Below are 16,592 nucleotides of genomic sequence, written 5' to 3' on the forward strand. Positions count from 1 at the left end.
ATTAGCAAGGTGAAAAGACAGCCTTCAGAATGGGAGAAAATAATAGCAAATGAAGCAACTGACAAACAACTAATCTCAAAAATATATAAGCAACTCATGTAGCTCAATTCCAGAAAATTAAATGATCTAATAAAAAAATAGGCCAAAGAACTAAACAGACATTTCTCCAAAGAAGACATACAGATGGCTAACAAACATATGAAAATATGCTCAATACACTCATTATCAGAGAAATGCAAACAAAACCACAATGAGGTACCATTTCACACCAGTCAGAATGGCTGCTATCCAAAATTCTACAAGCAATAAATGCTAGAGAGGGTGTGGAGAAAGGGAACCCTCCTACATTGTTGGTGGGAATGCAAACAGTACAGACACCATGGAGAACAGTGTGGAGATTCCTTTAAAAACTGGAAATAGAACTGCCTTATGACCCAGCAATCCCACTGCTGGGCATACACACCGAGGAAACCAGAATAGAAAGAGACATGTGTACCCCAATGTTTATCGCAGTACTGTTTATAATATCCAGGACATGGAAGCAGCCTAGATGTCCATCAGCAGATAAATGGATAAGAAAGCTGTGGTACATATACACAATGGAGTATTACTCAGCCATTAAAAAGAATACATTTGAATCAGTTCTAATGAAGTGGATGAAACTGGAGCCTGTTATACAGAATGAAGTAAGCCAGAAAGAAAAACACCAATACAGTATACTAGCGCATATATATGGAATTTAGTAAGATGGCAATGATAACCTTGTATGCGAGACAGCAAAAGAGACACAGATGTATAGAACAGTCTTTTGGACTCTGTGGGAGAGGGTGAGGGTGGGATGATTTGGGAGAATGCCATTGAAACATGTATAATATCATATATAAAATGAATCGCAAGTCCAGGTTCAATGCATGATACAGGATGCTTGGGGCTGGTGCACTGGGATGACCCTGAGGGATGGTACAGGGAGGGAAGTGGGAGAGGGGTTCAGGATGGGGAACACGTGTACACCCATGGTGGATTCATGTTGATGTATGGCAAAAACAACACAATATTGTAAAGTAATTAGCCTCCAATTAAAATAAATAAATTTATATTAAAAAAGAGATTTTACAGTGTAGCATATTCATCAGTATTTTGCTGAAGGATGTATTAAACCCCTATCTAATTAAATTATTTCATAGGATATAAAGTAATATTTCACTATTTTCAGTGGGTAACAGTGTTTTTAGCTTCATGCTAAAGTGTTTTCTGATGATTTCGCATTTTATCTAATGACTAGTGCAGCAACTTTGCAGCAACTAATTTGTTATTAAAAAAAAAAAGTCTCCTTATTACTCATTAAATGAGTAATCCTTACCCAGAGTAGAAAGGCATTGACCCTCATGATTTGTGATTTAGGAATCCACCAGATTAAAACTCAAGTATTAAGCATTGAAACTTTATTTTTCAAACCTCTGTGGCTTTGCAAGTTGTTAGTGTCTCATTTCACCAGTGTCTTGAACAGTGTTAACATGTCTCTTGGACCCACCAGGTTTTATGCATCACACTTTCTCTGTCTGAAAAACTGCCTCATTGCAAGCTATATACAGATCCCACACAAATGCCACAAGTTATTAAAATTTAGAAGCTGAGTTAGACTTCAAATATTGGTCTAAAATATGCTAAATAAATGAGCAAACAAAATTAAATGTAAATATTCATCAAAGAAAGGAAGCTTTGGAAAACTCTTCCCCTCCTTACCGACCCTCTTGTTTCTCCATTTCTGTGGTTATGGCGGTTAAGAGTGCAGCTGGGGAGGTAACTGTGGAAGAGAAAACTGACTCCTTGCACGTGGCTGCCCAGATGGGCTGTTCTCTCAGGCGTGCTGTGCCCGCCTCTGCCTAACTTGGCTTTCTTCTGTCTCAAATGGTGATGAGGAATTACCTTGACTAATACAACATCATTCACTAACATTGACCCATTCAATATATTTATGACTGAGTGTCTTCTAGATTTATGATTGAGTGCCTTCTAGATTTTAGACACTGTGTTTAGTAGCAGACATAAACCCCAAGTAAGTCACAGTCCTGTCAGGGTACTCAGAAGCACATAGGGGCATCAGACAAATTGTTGTTTAGTCAGTCAGTTGTGTCCAACTCTTCTACTATCCGATGGACTGTAGCCTTCTAAGCTCCTCTGTCCATGGGATTTCCCAGGCAAGAATACTGGAGTGGATTGCCATTTTCTTCTCCAAGGGGATCTTCCTGACCCAGGGATGGGACCTACATCTCCTGCATCAGCAGGTAGATTCTTTACTGCTGAGCCACCAGGGAAGCCCATCAGACAAGACAGGCAAAAACAAATCAGTGTGATGACTATAGGGGTAAATATATAGTGCTATAAGTTTCCTTCATAAACTCTGACACATATGATATTTATTGTGTCATATGTCTAATTAAAATCCTCCCAAGTACCCTCTTCTCCCATCAGTTCAGTTCAGTTCAGTCACTCAGTTGTGTCTGATTCTTTGCGATTCCATGGACTGCAGCACGTCAGGCCTTCCAGTCCATTACCAACTCCTGGAGCTTGCTCAGACTCATGTCCATTGAATTGGTGATGCCATCCTCTCATCAACCATCTCATCCTCTGTTGTCCCCTTTTCCTCCTGCCTTCAATCTTCCCCAGCATTAGGGTCTTTTCTAATGAGTCAGTTCTCCATATCGGGTTACCAAAGGATTGGAGCTTCAGCTTCAGCATCAGTCCTTCCGATGAATATTCAGGACTGATTTCCATTAGGATTGACTGATTTGATCTCTTGCAGTCTAAGGGATTCTCAAGAGTCTTCTACAACACCACAGTTCAAAAGCATCAATTCTCTGGTGTTCAGTTTTCTTTATAGTCCAACTCTTACATCCATACATGACTACTGGAAAAAACATATCTTTCACTAGATGGACCTTTGGCAAAGTAATGTCTCTGCTTTTTAATATGCTATCTAGGTTGGTCATAGCTTTTCTTACAAGGAGGAAGAGTCTTTTAATTTCATGGCTGCAGTCACCATCTGCAGTGATTTTGGAGCCGAAGAAAATAAAGTCTGACACTGATTCCATTGTTTCTCCATCTATTCTCCATGAAATGATGGGGCCAGATGCCATGATCTCAGTTTTCTGAATGTTGAGTTTTAACATGAGCCAACTTTTCCATTCTCCTCTTTCACTTTCATCAAAAGGCTCTTTAGTTCTACCTCACTTTCTGCCATTAGAGTGGTATCTGTGTATGTAAGATTATTGATATTTCTCCTGGCAATCTTGATTCCAGCTTGTGCTTCACCCAGCTGGCATTTTGCATGATGTATTCTGCATATAAGTTAAATAAGCAGGGTGACAATATACAGCCTTGACATATTCCATTCCTGATTTGGAACCAATCTGTTGTTCCATGTCCAGTTCTAACTGTTGCTTCTTGGCCTGCATAGAGATTTCTCAGGAGGCAAGTAAGGTGGTCTGATATTCCTGTCTCTCGAAGATTTTCCCCCATACACTACATCAAAATCTTAGACTGGCATGCCACATGCTTAACCACTGGTCCCACCAGTACTACCAAGTGCCATCTCATCCATCACTCAGCATACTCTCTGGACCAAGGATGCTAAGTTAAGGAGATGCCCAAAGACAGCTTCCACTGAACCATGTGCTGAATGAACTGGCATACTCCACTCTCTCTCTGAGATACTTTGACTCCTATATTGGAACTTGGATGCTGTCAGGCTTTCTCCTAGGGCCCAAGTAAGATAAAAAGTCACCCAAATCAGTTATGTGTTCCCAAACTTGTTTAGGCCTGTTGGACTTTATACTGTAATTACAGGATGCAAGCTGGGGAAATGTCAGTATGCATGGAAAGACTGCTGTTGATCCTGGAGAACTACCTCAAATGGTTTGAAAAGACTCACTGAAGTCATGTTGAAAGGTTATTGCTGGCAAACAGGGTGGGAAAAGTGATGGTAAAAGACTGGGGTGGTGAGACCCTTTAAAAACCTATGCATCTATACTTAGGTATCTTGGAAAGTGTTTGAAAATCTTTTTCCATTTTAAAGAAAGCAAAACTAGAAGGAGTAGATGATGTGCTACTGGCATATGTCACTTAAGAAAGACAATGTGGAACTGCAACCAAGGACCCAGAGGAATAGCCTTGGCCTTGTAATAAAAAAGAGCTGAATGGGCATGCACTCATATGCTTTAGATTTAAATAAGATGCACAAGTGCAGGCGGCTGCGACAGCGCACAAGTGCGGCCAAGAGGAGCTACCCCACGTCCGAGGTCAGGGGAAGAAGCCAGAGGACCCCATGCCTGAGGGGCAGCAGCCAAGAGGAGCTACTCCTCGTCCGAGGTCAGGGGTGGTGGCTGGGAGGAGCTACCCCCCGCCCGAGGCCAGGGGTGGCTGCTGAGAGGAGCAACCCCACGTCTAAGGAGCGGTGGCTGCACAGGCACAGGAGGGCCTAGAGGAGCTACTTCATGTTCAAGGTCAGGAGGGGTGGCAGTGAGGAGATACCCCTCATCCAAGGTAAGGAGCAGAGGCTGCGCTTTGCTGGAGTAGACGTGAAGAGATACCCCACATCCAAAGTAAGAGAAACCCAAGTAAGACAGTAGGTGTTGCGAGAGGGCATCAAAGGGCAGACACACAGCAACCATAATCACAGAAAACTAGTCAATCTAATCACACTAGGACCACAGCCTTGTCTAACTCAATGAAACTAAGACATGCCCTATGGGGCCACCCAAGACGGGTGGGTCATGGTGGAGACGTCTGACAGAATGTGTTCCACTGGAGAAGGGAATGGCAAACCACTTCAGTATTCTTGCCTTGAGAACCCCATGAACAGTATGAAAAGGCAAAATGATAGAATACTGAAAGAGGAACTCCCCAGGTCAGTAGGTGCCCAATATGCTACTGGAAATCAGTGGAGAAATAACTCCAGAAAGAATGAAGGGATGGAGCCAAAGCAAAAACAATACCCAGGTGTGGATGTGACTGATGATAGAAGCAAGTCTGATGCTGTAAAGAGTAATATTGAGTAGGAACCTGGAATGTTAGGTCCATGAATCAAGACAAATTGGAAACAGGAGATGGCAAGAGTGAACGTCAACATTCTAGGAATCAGTGAACTAAAATGGACTGGAATGGGTAAATATAACTCAGATGACCACTATATCTACTACTGCAGGCAGGAATCCCTTAGAAGAAATGGAGTAGCCATCATGGTCAACAAAAGAGTCTGAAATGCAGTACTTGGATGCAATCTCAAAAACTACAGAATGATCTCTGTTCGTTTCCAAGGCAAACCATTCAATATCATGGTAATCCAAGTCTATGCCCCAACCAGTAATGCTGAAGAAACTGAAGTTGAATTGTTCTATGAAGACCTACAAGACCTTTTAGAACCAACACCCCAAAAGATGTCCTTTTCATTATAGGGGACTGGAATGCAAAAGTAGAAAGTCAAGAAACACCTGGAGTAACAGGCAAATTTGGCCTTGGAATACGGAATGAAGCAGGGCAAAGGCTAATAGAGTTTTGCCAAGAAAATGCTCTGGTCATAGCAAACACCCTCTTCCAACAACACAAGAGAAGACTCTACACATGGACATCACCAGATGGTCAACACCGAAATCAGATTAATTATATTCTTTGCAGCCAAACATGGAGAAGCTCTATACAGTCAGCAAAAACAAGACCGGGAGCAGACTGTGGCTCAGATCATGAACTCCTTATTGCCAAATTCAGACTTAAATTGAAGAAAGCAGGGAAAACCACTGGACCATTCAGGTATGACCTAAATCAAATCCCTTATGACTATACAGTGGAAGTGAGAAACAGATTTAAGGGACTAGATCTGATAGATAGAGTGCCTGATGAACTATGGATGGAGGTTTGTGACATGGTATAGGAGACAGGGATCAAGACCATTCCCATGGAAAAGAAATACAAAAAAGCAAAATGGCTGTCTGGGGAGGCCTTACAAATAGCTTTGAGAAGAAGAGAAGTGAAATGCAAAGGAGAAAAGGAAAGATATAAGCATCTGAATGCAGAGTTCCAAAGAATAGCAAGAAGAGACAAGAAAGCCTTCCTCAGTGATCAATGCAAAGAAATAGAGGAAAACAACAGAATGGGGAAGACTAGAGATCGCTTCAAGAAAATTGGAGATACCAAGGGAACATTTCATGCAAAGATGGGCTCGATAAAGGACAGAAATGGTATGGACCTAACAGAAGCAGAAGATATTAAGAAGAGGTGGCAAGAATACACAGACGAACTGTACAAAAAAGATCTTCACGACCAAGATAATCACGATGGTATGAACACTCACCTAGAGCCAGACATTCTGGAATGTGAAGTCAAGTGGGCCTTAGAAAGCATCACTACAAACAAAGCTAGTGGAGGTGATGGAATTCCAGATGAGCTGTTTCAAATCCTGAAAGATGATGTTGTGAAAGTGCTGCACTCAATATGCCAGAAAATTTGGAAAACTCAGCAGTGGCCACAGGACTGGAAAAGGTCAGTTTTCATTCCAGTCCCAAAGAAAGGCAATGCCAAAGAATGCTCAAACTACCACACAATTGCACTCATCTCACACGCTAGTAAAGTAATGCTCAAAATTCTCCAAGCCAGGCTTCAGCAGTACGTGAACCATGAACTTCCTGATGTTCAAGCTGGTTTTAGAAAAGGCAGAGGAACCAGAGATCAAATTGCCAACATCTGCTGGATCATCAAAAAAGCAAGAGAGTTCCAGAAAAACATCTATTTCTGCTTTATTGACTATGCCAAAGCCTTTGACTGTGTGGATCACAATAAACTGTGGAAAATTCTGAAAGGGATGGGAATACCAGCCCACCTGACCTGCCTCTTGAGAAACCTATATGCAGGTCAGGAAGCAACAGGTAGAACTGGACATGGAACAACAGACTGGTTCCAAATAGGAAAAGGAGTACTTCAAGGTTGTATATTGTCATCCTGCTTATTTAACTTCCATGCAGAGTACATCATGAGAAATGCTGAGCTGGAAGAAACACAAGCTGGAATCAAGATTGCTGGGAGAAATATCAATAACCTCAGATATGCAGATGACACCACCCTTATGGCAGAAAGTGAAGAGGAACTAAAAAGCCTCTTGATGAAAGTGAAAGAGGAGAGTGAAAAAGTTGGCTTAAAGCTCAACATTCAGAAAACGAAGATCATGGCATCTGGTGCCATCACTTCATGGGAAATAGATGGGCAAACAGTGGAAATAGTGTCAGACTTTATTTTTTAGGCTCCAAAATCACTGCAGATGGTGACTGCAGCCATGAAATTAAAAGATGCTTACTCCTTGGAAGAAAAGTTATGACCAACCTAGATAGCATATTGAAAAGCAGAAACATTACTTTGGCAACAAAGGTCCTACTAGTCAAGGCTATGGTTTTTCCAGTGGTCATGTATGGATGTGAGTTGGACTGTGAAGAAAGCTGAGCACTGAAGAATTGATGCTTTTGAACTGTGGTGTTGGAGAAGACTCTTGAAAGTCCCTTGAACTGCCAGGAGATCCAACCAGTCCATTCTGAAGGAGATCAGCCCTGGGATTTCTTTGTAAGGAATGATGCTAAAGCTGAAACTCCAGTACTTTGGCCACCTCATGCGAAGAGTTGACTCATTGGAAAAGACTCTAATGCTGGGAGGGATTGGGGGCAGGAGGAAAAGGGGACGATAGAGGAAGAGATGGCTGGATGGCATCACTGACTCAATGGAGGTGAGTTTGAATGAACTCCTGGAATTGGTGATGGACAGGGATGCCTGGTGTGCTGCGATTCATGGGGTCACAAAGTGTCAGACATGACTGAGCGACTGAAGTGTACTGAACTGAAGATGTTCAAAGTAGCTATGTATTATTTTTCATGAAAGCGTCCTGTATCTAACTTATAGAAGTAACCGCCAACACCCTGCTCTTCCCATCTGAGACAGATAAGAAGACAGCGTCTCCTGTATTTGTAACTCCCCAGATGGTTCGGGGGCTGCCTCAGCTCCATCACTGTTGAAAGCTATTTCCTTTGCTGGGAAATGCCCTCTCTCTGCTCCATGCTCTGTTACCTGATACCCTCCTATCTACTTTTCACTGGCTTCACACTACTTCTTCTTGGTTGTTGGTGTTCAGTGGCTCATTTGTGTCTGATTCTTTGTGACTCCATGGACTGCAGCATGTCAGGTATCCCTGTCCTTTGCCATCTCCCAGAGTTTGCTCAAACTCATGTCCATTGAGTACATAATACCATCCAACAATCTCAATCTCTGTTGCCCCCTTCTCCTCTTGCCCTCAGTCTTTCCCAGCATCAGAGTCTTTTCTGCTGAGTTGGCTCTTAGTATCAGGTGGTCAAAGTATTGGAGCTTCAGCTTCAGCATCAGTCGTTCTGATGAATATTCAGGGTTGATTTCCTTTAGGATTGATTCCTTTTCTGCTCAAATTAGCCAGAGTTAGCTTCTATTGCTTTAAACTAAGGTTCGGGATTCATATTTTGACTCATTGCTCTGGTACAACATTGTTAACTGTTGCTCTGTGTCTTTGTCCCTTGTGATTATGAGCTGGAAATACCCCATCTTATATCTGTAAACCCAGAGTCCAGCCTAGGACAAAATAATGCAGAGCAGATCCTCAACAAATTACTAATTCATTAATTTACAAATGAATGACTTGACTGATGAAAAAAGTTTCCTATGAAAACCCCAGGCCATAAAATGACAGCAAATGACCCTGATATGTCTCCAGTGGCTGAGGAGAGGTGTGGCCCATTCTAGTTAGCCTTCTATTCCTATTTCAAGAAGACAAGGGCAGTCACAGAGAGTTCTGTAGCATTTAATTAAATATATGATTGTAACACACATTGGATACATGTAATATACTTAGCAGCTCTGCAGAATGTTTGTAATGCATGTGGAAGTACACAGTCAAATCAGAGACTTTCAGTGTAGTGAACAATGGATATTTTATAGAATACCTTCAAAGAAAAACCACTGGACTGGCAGAAATGCCATCCGATCTGCATCATTTTAGCTGTCTGATCATGTATGCTCACCATCTTCCTGGTCAATTCCAAGTCTTGTAGTCTCTTTTGAAATGCTCTGAAAACACAGGTATGCACATCAGAAACAGGCCATACCTGACTTTTCTGAAGTCAATTCCCCTGAAAATCAGAATGGAAGGTAAAATGTCTGTTGAATAAGCCAGGGTCTTCTAGCTTCAGATATGGTTATTTAATTGACCAATTTTGCTGCCTAATTATCAATTTTCATTTCATGTTGTAGGAACTAACAGTTTACATCTCTGATTTATACACTGTCTCTGACCAGGAGTTTTTCTGTTTTAATGAAATCCCAAAGGGAGTTGGTCAGAACAAATTTGTCATCTTATATTATACATTGTCCCTGAGTACATAATCAGGCATTAGCAGCAGTTATGATTATAAGAGTATGATACATAGATTTTATATAACTCTGGTAACAGAGACATTCACTCACTGAATTCAAATGATAATCTGCATTAAACAACATTAAAACAGGATTTTAAAGCTGGAGGGAACTTGATCTTCCTTGAGACCTATCCCTTTCTTTCTTTGAGGGATGATTTATTTACATGAGGGATACAAAGTTACGACTTCCAGTCCTAACTTGACATGTAAGGTTGAGTAACTTACCTGTCCTGTCCATGTAACCAGTTTTCACATAAGGCAAAGATAATGATAATAAGTAAACAGGACCTCTGTGACTAAGGTGCAAGAGGGCTACCTTGTGAGGTTTCCTGTGATAACCTATTCCTTGAGACTTGGTTCACATTTCTCCAGAAGGTAAAGACCCCACGTCTACCTGTTGGCAAATGTCTCCTGCTCACATGCCAGGCAGATTCTGCTTTTCCTCCACACAGATGAGCACCCCTTCTTGTGGCATTTTCCCTGACTGTCTTCCAACAGGGCACTTTAAACATGCCTCCATTACAGCATTATTAAAGGTAGCATAGTAAAGCTACCTTTTATTAGATATTTAAGGGCAGGGTCCCAATCTTGTCTTTGACCACTGTGGCTGGCACAGAGCAAGCTTTCCATAAATACATACCAAGAAAACTAAGTGGATAATGCTAATGGATAATGGAAGTGCTTTGAAAAATTACAAAAGCACTGAGCAAATCTAAGGGATTATGGGACTATAGTCATTACTACTGATTCAGAGAAAAGGCCTTGGAAGGCACTTTGAGGAACTCCCTTCAGAGACATTACAAAATAAAACCAACACAAAAATTAAAAAAAATTAAAAACACTTGGTCTTCTACCCAAACAAACTAAAAACAGAACAAAGAAAAAATGCAAAATGTAAACAACAACAACAACAAGGACCAACTCCCGAACAACAACATTGATCTTAGACCAGTGTCCTTGGTCTGTGTACACCAAGAGTCAGGGTTGTGTTGGGGGTGGTCTGGGGATCTATTAAAAGGGATCAACTGCACAGCCCTGAGCTGAGAGTGCTCTGCTGTCTTATCTTGGCTTGAGACAGTCTCTAGTTATTTATCTGGACCAAGTAATGCAAGAGGACACACATCATATATTCTCTAAACCTTCAAAAACATGGCCACAATTGGCTCGTGTGCAGCATGAGCTTGTAATTCCTTCTCCCTGAAGTTTTTGGCAGCATTCATACTGGTAGAAATTGGGGACAGCAGATGTATTTGGGTTGGGGAGTCTCTACACACAGAGGAGAGTTTGCCCTGGCTCGTTGCTCAAATACACCAGTGTCCAGAGTCAGTAAGAGGTTCTTCCATTATCAAGGGAGGTCATTGGGTGGGAGGAGCAAGAGGGTCCTAACAGTGAGTAACAATAGAAATTCTGGTCATCTAGTTGATTCTCCTTTAAGCACTTGTTAAGAAAAATGGAATAAAATGGGCTTTGTAGCTTTTTGTAGACATGGCCAGTTGTGGTGCTTCATAAATCATGAGACCATTCCTCCCCACCATCTTCCTTGTAGCTCTTTTAGTTCCAGTGACCACAGGTCCCCATTTTCCTGGGATATTTCAGTTTACAATTATTGTCCTGGAGTGATAACTTATAACTTTCGTTTTCACTTGCAAAATTGACCCAGTTTGGACAATGCAGGGGTCCCCAACTTCCATAATCTAATGCCTGATGATCTGAAGTGGAGCTGATGTGATCATAACAGAAATAAAGTGCAAAATAAATGCAATGCACTTGAATCATGCTGAAACCATTCCCACCCCCACTGCATCATCCTTGGACAGACTGTCTTCCATGAATCCAGTTTCTGGTGCCAAAGAGGTTGGAGACAAGTACATTATAGAGTGACCAGGATCTAGGTGAAGTTTGGCACTGGAGAGTAGGACAGTCCCTGACTGAGGAAGGCATGTGCCTTGGAAGAGACTCCTGGGCAGCAAATCTTGATTCTACCTCTTGCTGAGTGGGGAACATGGACAGATTAATTAAAGCCACAGTTTCATCATCTGAGACACAGGGAATGATGCTAATTGAGCCCACCTCCCAGGATTACTGTGAAGACGCAGCGAGACAAGATGTGCAGAGCGTGTAGGACAGCACTGGGGACATAGTGAGTCCTGATCATGGTATCCAACACTCTGTTCTCCTTTCCCTCTTTCTTCCCTTGCTCCCTTTCTGTCCCCCCAACCCTCTGTCATTTTCTCCATCCTTTCTTTCCCCCTTTCCCTTTTTTTCTTTCTGAAAGAAATGAATCATTGCGTTGCCTGAAACAGAATGCCCCTGTCTCCTGCCTCCTGCCACACAAGTGCTGCTTCAGAATCCTGTGACCACATAGAGGGGCCACATCCAATTTGTTTGTTTGTGCTGTTGGGGAGAGTGGGACTCAGTCATCTTCGTTCATCATGATGGTTCTGATCTTGGGTTTCTTACAACTCACTGGTTTTGGTAGAAGCTGGACATGGTGACATAGGCTTCTTCTTGACTTGATCCCAAGGAAGTGAGGATGGGCTGCCCCTGGGCAACAGGGTTTAATGTCAAGATTCCGGGTTGGAATGGAAATGAAGGGGACAGGGAGCTGTTTGTAGTTCCAGGTCCGAGGAGCAGGTCCTGGTACACTAGAGGTCTGCTCTTGCCACCTTCCCTGCCATTAGGAGACCTGGAGGAGGGAAGCCCAGGGGCATCACACACACTGGCATTCCCAGCCAAGCATCTGAATGGTGACTCTCCTCTGAAAATTTTAGGCGTAATGCCTGCTTGCTCGGAGGGCCAGCTGGGACCCTGCATCCTGCCTCTGAACCTCTGCTTCTCACTCTCCTCCAGCTGCAGAGAAAGAGGGTCTTGCAGGAAGCCTTCTGCTTCATCTCTAGCTTGAATGCCATCCACCTTATGAATCTGGCAGTCCAGGAAACTTTCAGGATTGAAACTCACATTCAAATTCTGCATCAAAAAAGAGAGAAGACATTAAGACTGCACCAGACAGATATATCACCAAATGATCTGTTCAGGAGAAGAGCTAAAGAACTTTCTGACAAGGGTTTACAGGGAATATCAGAGAAAGGGTTTCCCTGGTGGTGCAGAGGTTAAAAGCATATGCTTGCAATGTGGGAGACCTGGGTTTGATCCTTGGGTCGGGAAGATCCCCCTGGAGAAGGGCATGGCAACCCACTCCAGTATTCTTGCCTGGAGAATCCCATGGATGGAGGAGCTTGGTGGGCTATAGTCCACAGGTCGCAAAGAATCGGACACAACTGAGCAACTTCACTTTCACTTTCACCCAAGTTCTAGCTGCCTCTGCCTCTGGAGGTGCTGTGATATTTCAGCATCTAAAGTGACCACTTGCCATGCCCTCCACCCCTGGGGGAGCCCAGGAAATTCTGAGACTTGTATTGCATTTTAGCTTCCTACTTACTTCCAGAAACCTGCCCCTGGCATCATCTGAGGGACCCTAGTTATGCGATGCACAAAAGACCAGCACTTGAGGTTCAGCCTGTCCACATCCTACAATGCCATTCTTGGCTATTGGGATGCCTTTGACAGATTGACAGAAGTATCAGAAGCACTCACTTTTTTTGGTTTCTTGCACAGTTGTTCCAGAGTCTTCTTATGATCAGGGAGACTGGGCCATATGATAGGCTTAATTCTGAAATAAGAGGACATTGACAATGAAATGAAGGAGTAGGGAGCAGACACATAAATCTTCCCACTTATTCTGAGCTAGTAGTCAGAAGAGCAGATTTTCCCCCTTGGCTCTGCCTCACTAGGTGGATGACCTTGGACAAATGACCTGCTTTCTCTGGGTCTCACTGTCACATTGGTCCATGGGGAGGTTGGACCAGAGACCGTGGTCAGTGATCTACTCTGAACAAGACAACAATGATGTACCCCTGGGAACGAGCCCCAGAGAAAAGGGACAATGAGGCTTGGCAATGGTGTAGCTATGAAAGTAAATTATGATCTGCTCATCTACTTCCCAGAATAGGCATTGTCATTTTACTCTTCTCTTCACTGGCAGCAACTCCTCTGTGCCGATTTTAATGGAAGAGAAACATATTTTCTAAGTTGCCCAGGGAAATTGCTTTAGGTTGGTACTTTCCAAACTGGAGTATCTTGGGGATGTGTGACACTCTGAGGACATCTTGCTAAGACATTAATAACCTGATGGGTCGTGTCTAAATGATGAAACAAGCATGGCCTTCTCATGGGGCAGAAGGCAAAAGGGCCTTGAGTTTGTGTGCTGAAGACTTTAAAAACATCTGCATTTCCCAGGGTGCCTTCACTTGCACAAGCATTCTGGAGGGATGGCTCTTAGTCTCTTAGGACACTTTAGTGGAAAGATTTGCGGGGAGGGCTTATCTTGTGTTCAGTTTCTATATTTTCACCTCTTGTGAAATTAACTATGGAAATTCACCAGTGCCTGAGGACGAGGATGGGCACCGTAATTCCTGAAATACCTTATTTCCCTTTGTAGTTTTCTTATTGATAAATAGGATTAGAGCTCTGTCTGGAATCCCAAATAACTGTAACCACTCTCTTGATTAGTAAAAGAAATTCACCTTTTTTTCCATAACACACAGGCCAGAGTGACCATCAGAGCCACAGAGAAGAAGCTCAGAATGCTGATAGTTAGTAACACAGGATCCGTCTCCCCTGGAAGGCAAGGACAGATCTTGGTTAGCAGTCGTTAAGCATGTGATGGGGAAGACTTTCAGGATGCTTTGAGTTTGTTGAATAACTTGAGCCCATTTAATATTTCTTAAAAGTTGCTTTTCAGTAAAGAGGATGATGTACTAGCTTTTATGGGGGAATTTTAGCTTCAGTAAGTGGCACTGTTGCCGAAATTCAGCCTCTGTTTACTGGTGTCAAATAGAAATATATAGACAGTATTTTGGGTGAATTAGAAAAGATAGATTTTACTGTTTTGCCAGGCAAAGGGGGTCACAGTGGGCTAATGCCCTCAAGACTATGTGACCTGCCTTGGATGGGAGAATGAGAAATCTTATAGTATTCAAAGAGCAGAGCATGATCAGCTTGTGGACATTCTTCTGATCGGTTGGTGATGAGGTAATGGGGAGTCAGCATCATCAACCTTCTGGTTCCAATCAGTCTAGGATCTATATTCTGGAGGTCGGCAGTTTTCATCTGGTGGAGAGGTCTGTTTCCTGTTAAAAACAACTTGGGAATGTGTGTCAGGTCTTTATGTGTATCTTTCAGGAAACTATGAGTTGCTAATTCTGCTGTGTGGTGGATTTGTAACCTAAATAGTTTCCAGTTCACCAGTCCAGTGCCTTCCCAGGTGGCTCAGTGGTAAAGAATCTGCCTACCAAAGCAGGAGACATGGGTTCAATCCCTGTGTTGGGAAGATTCCCTGAGGAGGAAATGGCTACCCACACTAGTGTTCTTGCCTGGAAAATCCTATGGACAGAGGCGCCTGGCAGGCTACAGTCGATAGGTTCACAAAGAGTGGGACACAACTGAGCGTTCACGCACATCCCTGCTTGACAGCTATTTTATGTTTCTACATCTTTACGTGTGCCAATTGTTAACTCTTGAATCAGTCTTTTACTTTAAAAGACAAGGACACAGGGGCTTGTACATGGTTTCAGCGCTGACTTAGGTGACCAGGTCCAGAACAGCTGTTACTTGAAATTTAAAAGGGACTCAGCATTAAAGATAGCAGCACCCCCTGCCTGATTCCCACCACCACGAGAAAGAAGCTACAAGCAAGGGATAATAAGGGGATTCTCTTCCCTACAGTGGCCTCAGCAATTCCCAGGGTGATGAGAGGAGGCTGGTATGGCAGGGTGGTTCCGCTTATCTCCTAAAGGGAAGGTATATGTGTGGGGGGGTGCTTTGGGTTCCCAGTGGTCTGCCTGAGCTGTGTTCTTTGGTTCTTGTGGATGTTCTTAATGCTTAGACCCCTGGGATATCTTCATTCTTCTAGAAAAAGAGGCATGGGAAAGCCACATCAGCCTACCCATCGGCCATCTGCAAAGGTGTTCCCTAGAAGGGCCTTAGAGATATGGGGCATTGGGATCCCAGTCTGAACTGGTAAAACTAGAGGCAGTGGTGGTGCTTTTATTCAGAACAAGAGGCTCCCAGGAGCTCCTAGGGACAGCAGAGTCCTGACAGCCTGTATCAGCTGAGCAGCTACTTAGAGTCCTACTCCCACTGTGTCTACATTCTTCACAAAGGGGCAAAGACTGCAAGCCATTTTTCAAAGAAAGTGTAAGAATGCCCTCTGGGAGCCCTAACTTGCGGGTTCGTTTCACGTTTCTGGCTCTCACTGTCACACACACACTTTGACTTTGAGGTAAAGTACCAGCGGGAACAAGTTCCAGTCACGTCTCACCTGTGCCATTGGTCTCTGGAGTTCTAAAGTGGAAACTTGGACTCCATTCACTCCAGAAGCCTTCAAAATAGTTGGCGTAAGGGATGGACCGAACTTTAATCTCATACATGGCATTGGGTTGCAGTTTCCTCTGTAGGAGTGTCAGCTTGGTACTGGTTAAATTCACACGCTGAGGAGCAAAAAAGGCACTACATTTTTAAGGTGGAAAAAGAGGCGCTGGCCACGTCTCCCAGATCATCTCGAGCTGAGTGTCTTTTGTCATGTGGGCACCCTCTTGAGGCTGTCTCACATTAGTTACACAAAGGAGCTCTGATGTGGTGGGGTCAGCAGCAGAACTAGGGCAGAGGGAGTGTGTGAGCTCTCAAACGATGCTGCAGGTGGTCAAGGAGGGCAGTGAGGCAATGGGTCTCTATCTTTATTCAGGTGAGTTGGGCTCTCCCACTGGGGTATCAGTCACTCCCAGGCTCCCACCTTACTTTCTACATTCCAGTATCTTCTTTTTCTTTCTCTCCTTTTTCACATCCCAAGGAGAGATGAAAGGGAATGGTAAGATTAGTGAGCAAGAATCATTTTCCTCTGGAGAGATATCATTTTTCATCATGAACAAATACAGAGATACAGTCTTTCCAACACTGCCTATCATCCTTAAGAGGAAAAAGTGCTCTATCAACCTGATGGGGATGAAGTAATACCCATTGTTATTTACTTTCGTATTTATTGGATTGTTAAATTTTTTATAC

The 16,592-nt window shown here is 43.2% G+C and overlaps 1 protein-coding gene across 1 annotated transcript in view; it reads right to left on the minus strand.

Annotated features, from left to right (window-relative positions):
* IL7R (interleukin 7 receptor) overlaps positions 8,846-16,592 on the minus strand; it is a 35,762-nt gene continuing 28,015 nt past the window's right edge. The window contains exons 5-8 of the mRNA XM_005694804.3: positions 15,853-16,021; positions 14,057-14,150; positions 13,068-13,143; positions 8,846-12,440 (exon numbers count right to left, since the gene is read on the minus strand). Coding sequence (XP_005694861.1) covers positions 11,937-12,440; positions 13,068-13,143; positions 14,057-14,150; positions 15,853-16,021 — 843 coding nt within the window. The 3' untranslated portion in view covers positions 8,846-11,936. The remainder of the gene's footprint in view (positions 12,441-13,067; positions 13,144-14,056; positions 14,151-15,852; positions 16,022-16,592) is intronic.

This window comes from Capra hircus, chromosome 20, assembly GCF_001704415.2.
Source record: "Capra hircus breed San Clemente chromosome 20, ASM170441v1, whole genome shotgun sequence".
Lineage (NCBI taxonomy): Eukaryota > Metazoa > Chordata > Mammalia > Artiodactyla > Bovidae > Capra > Capra hircus.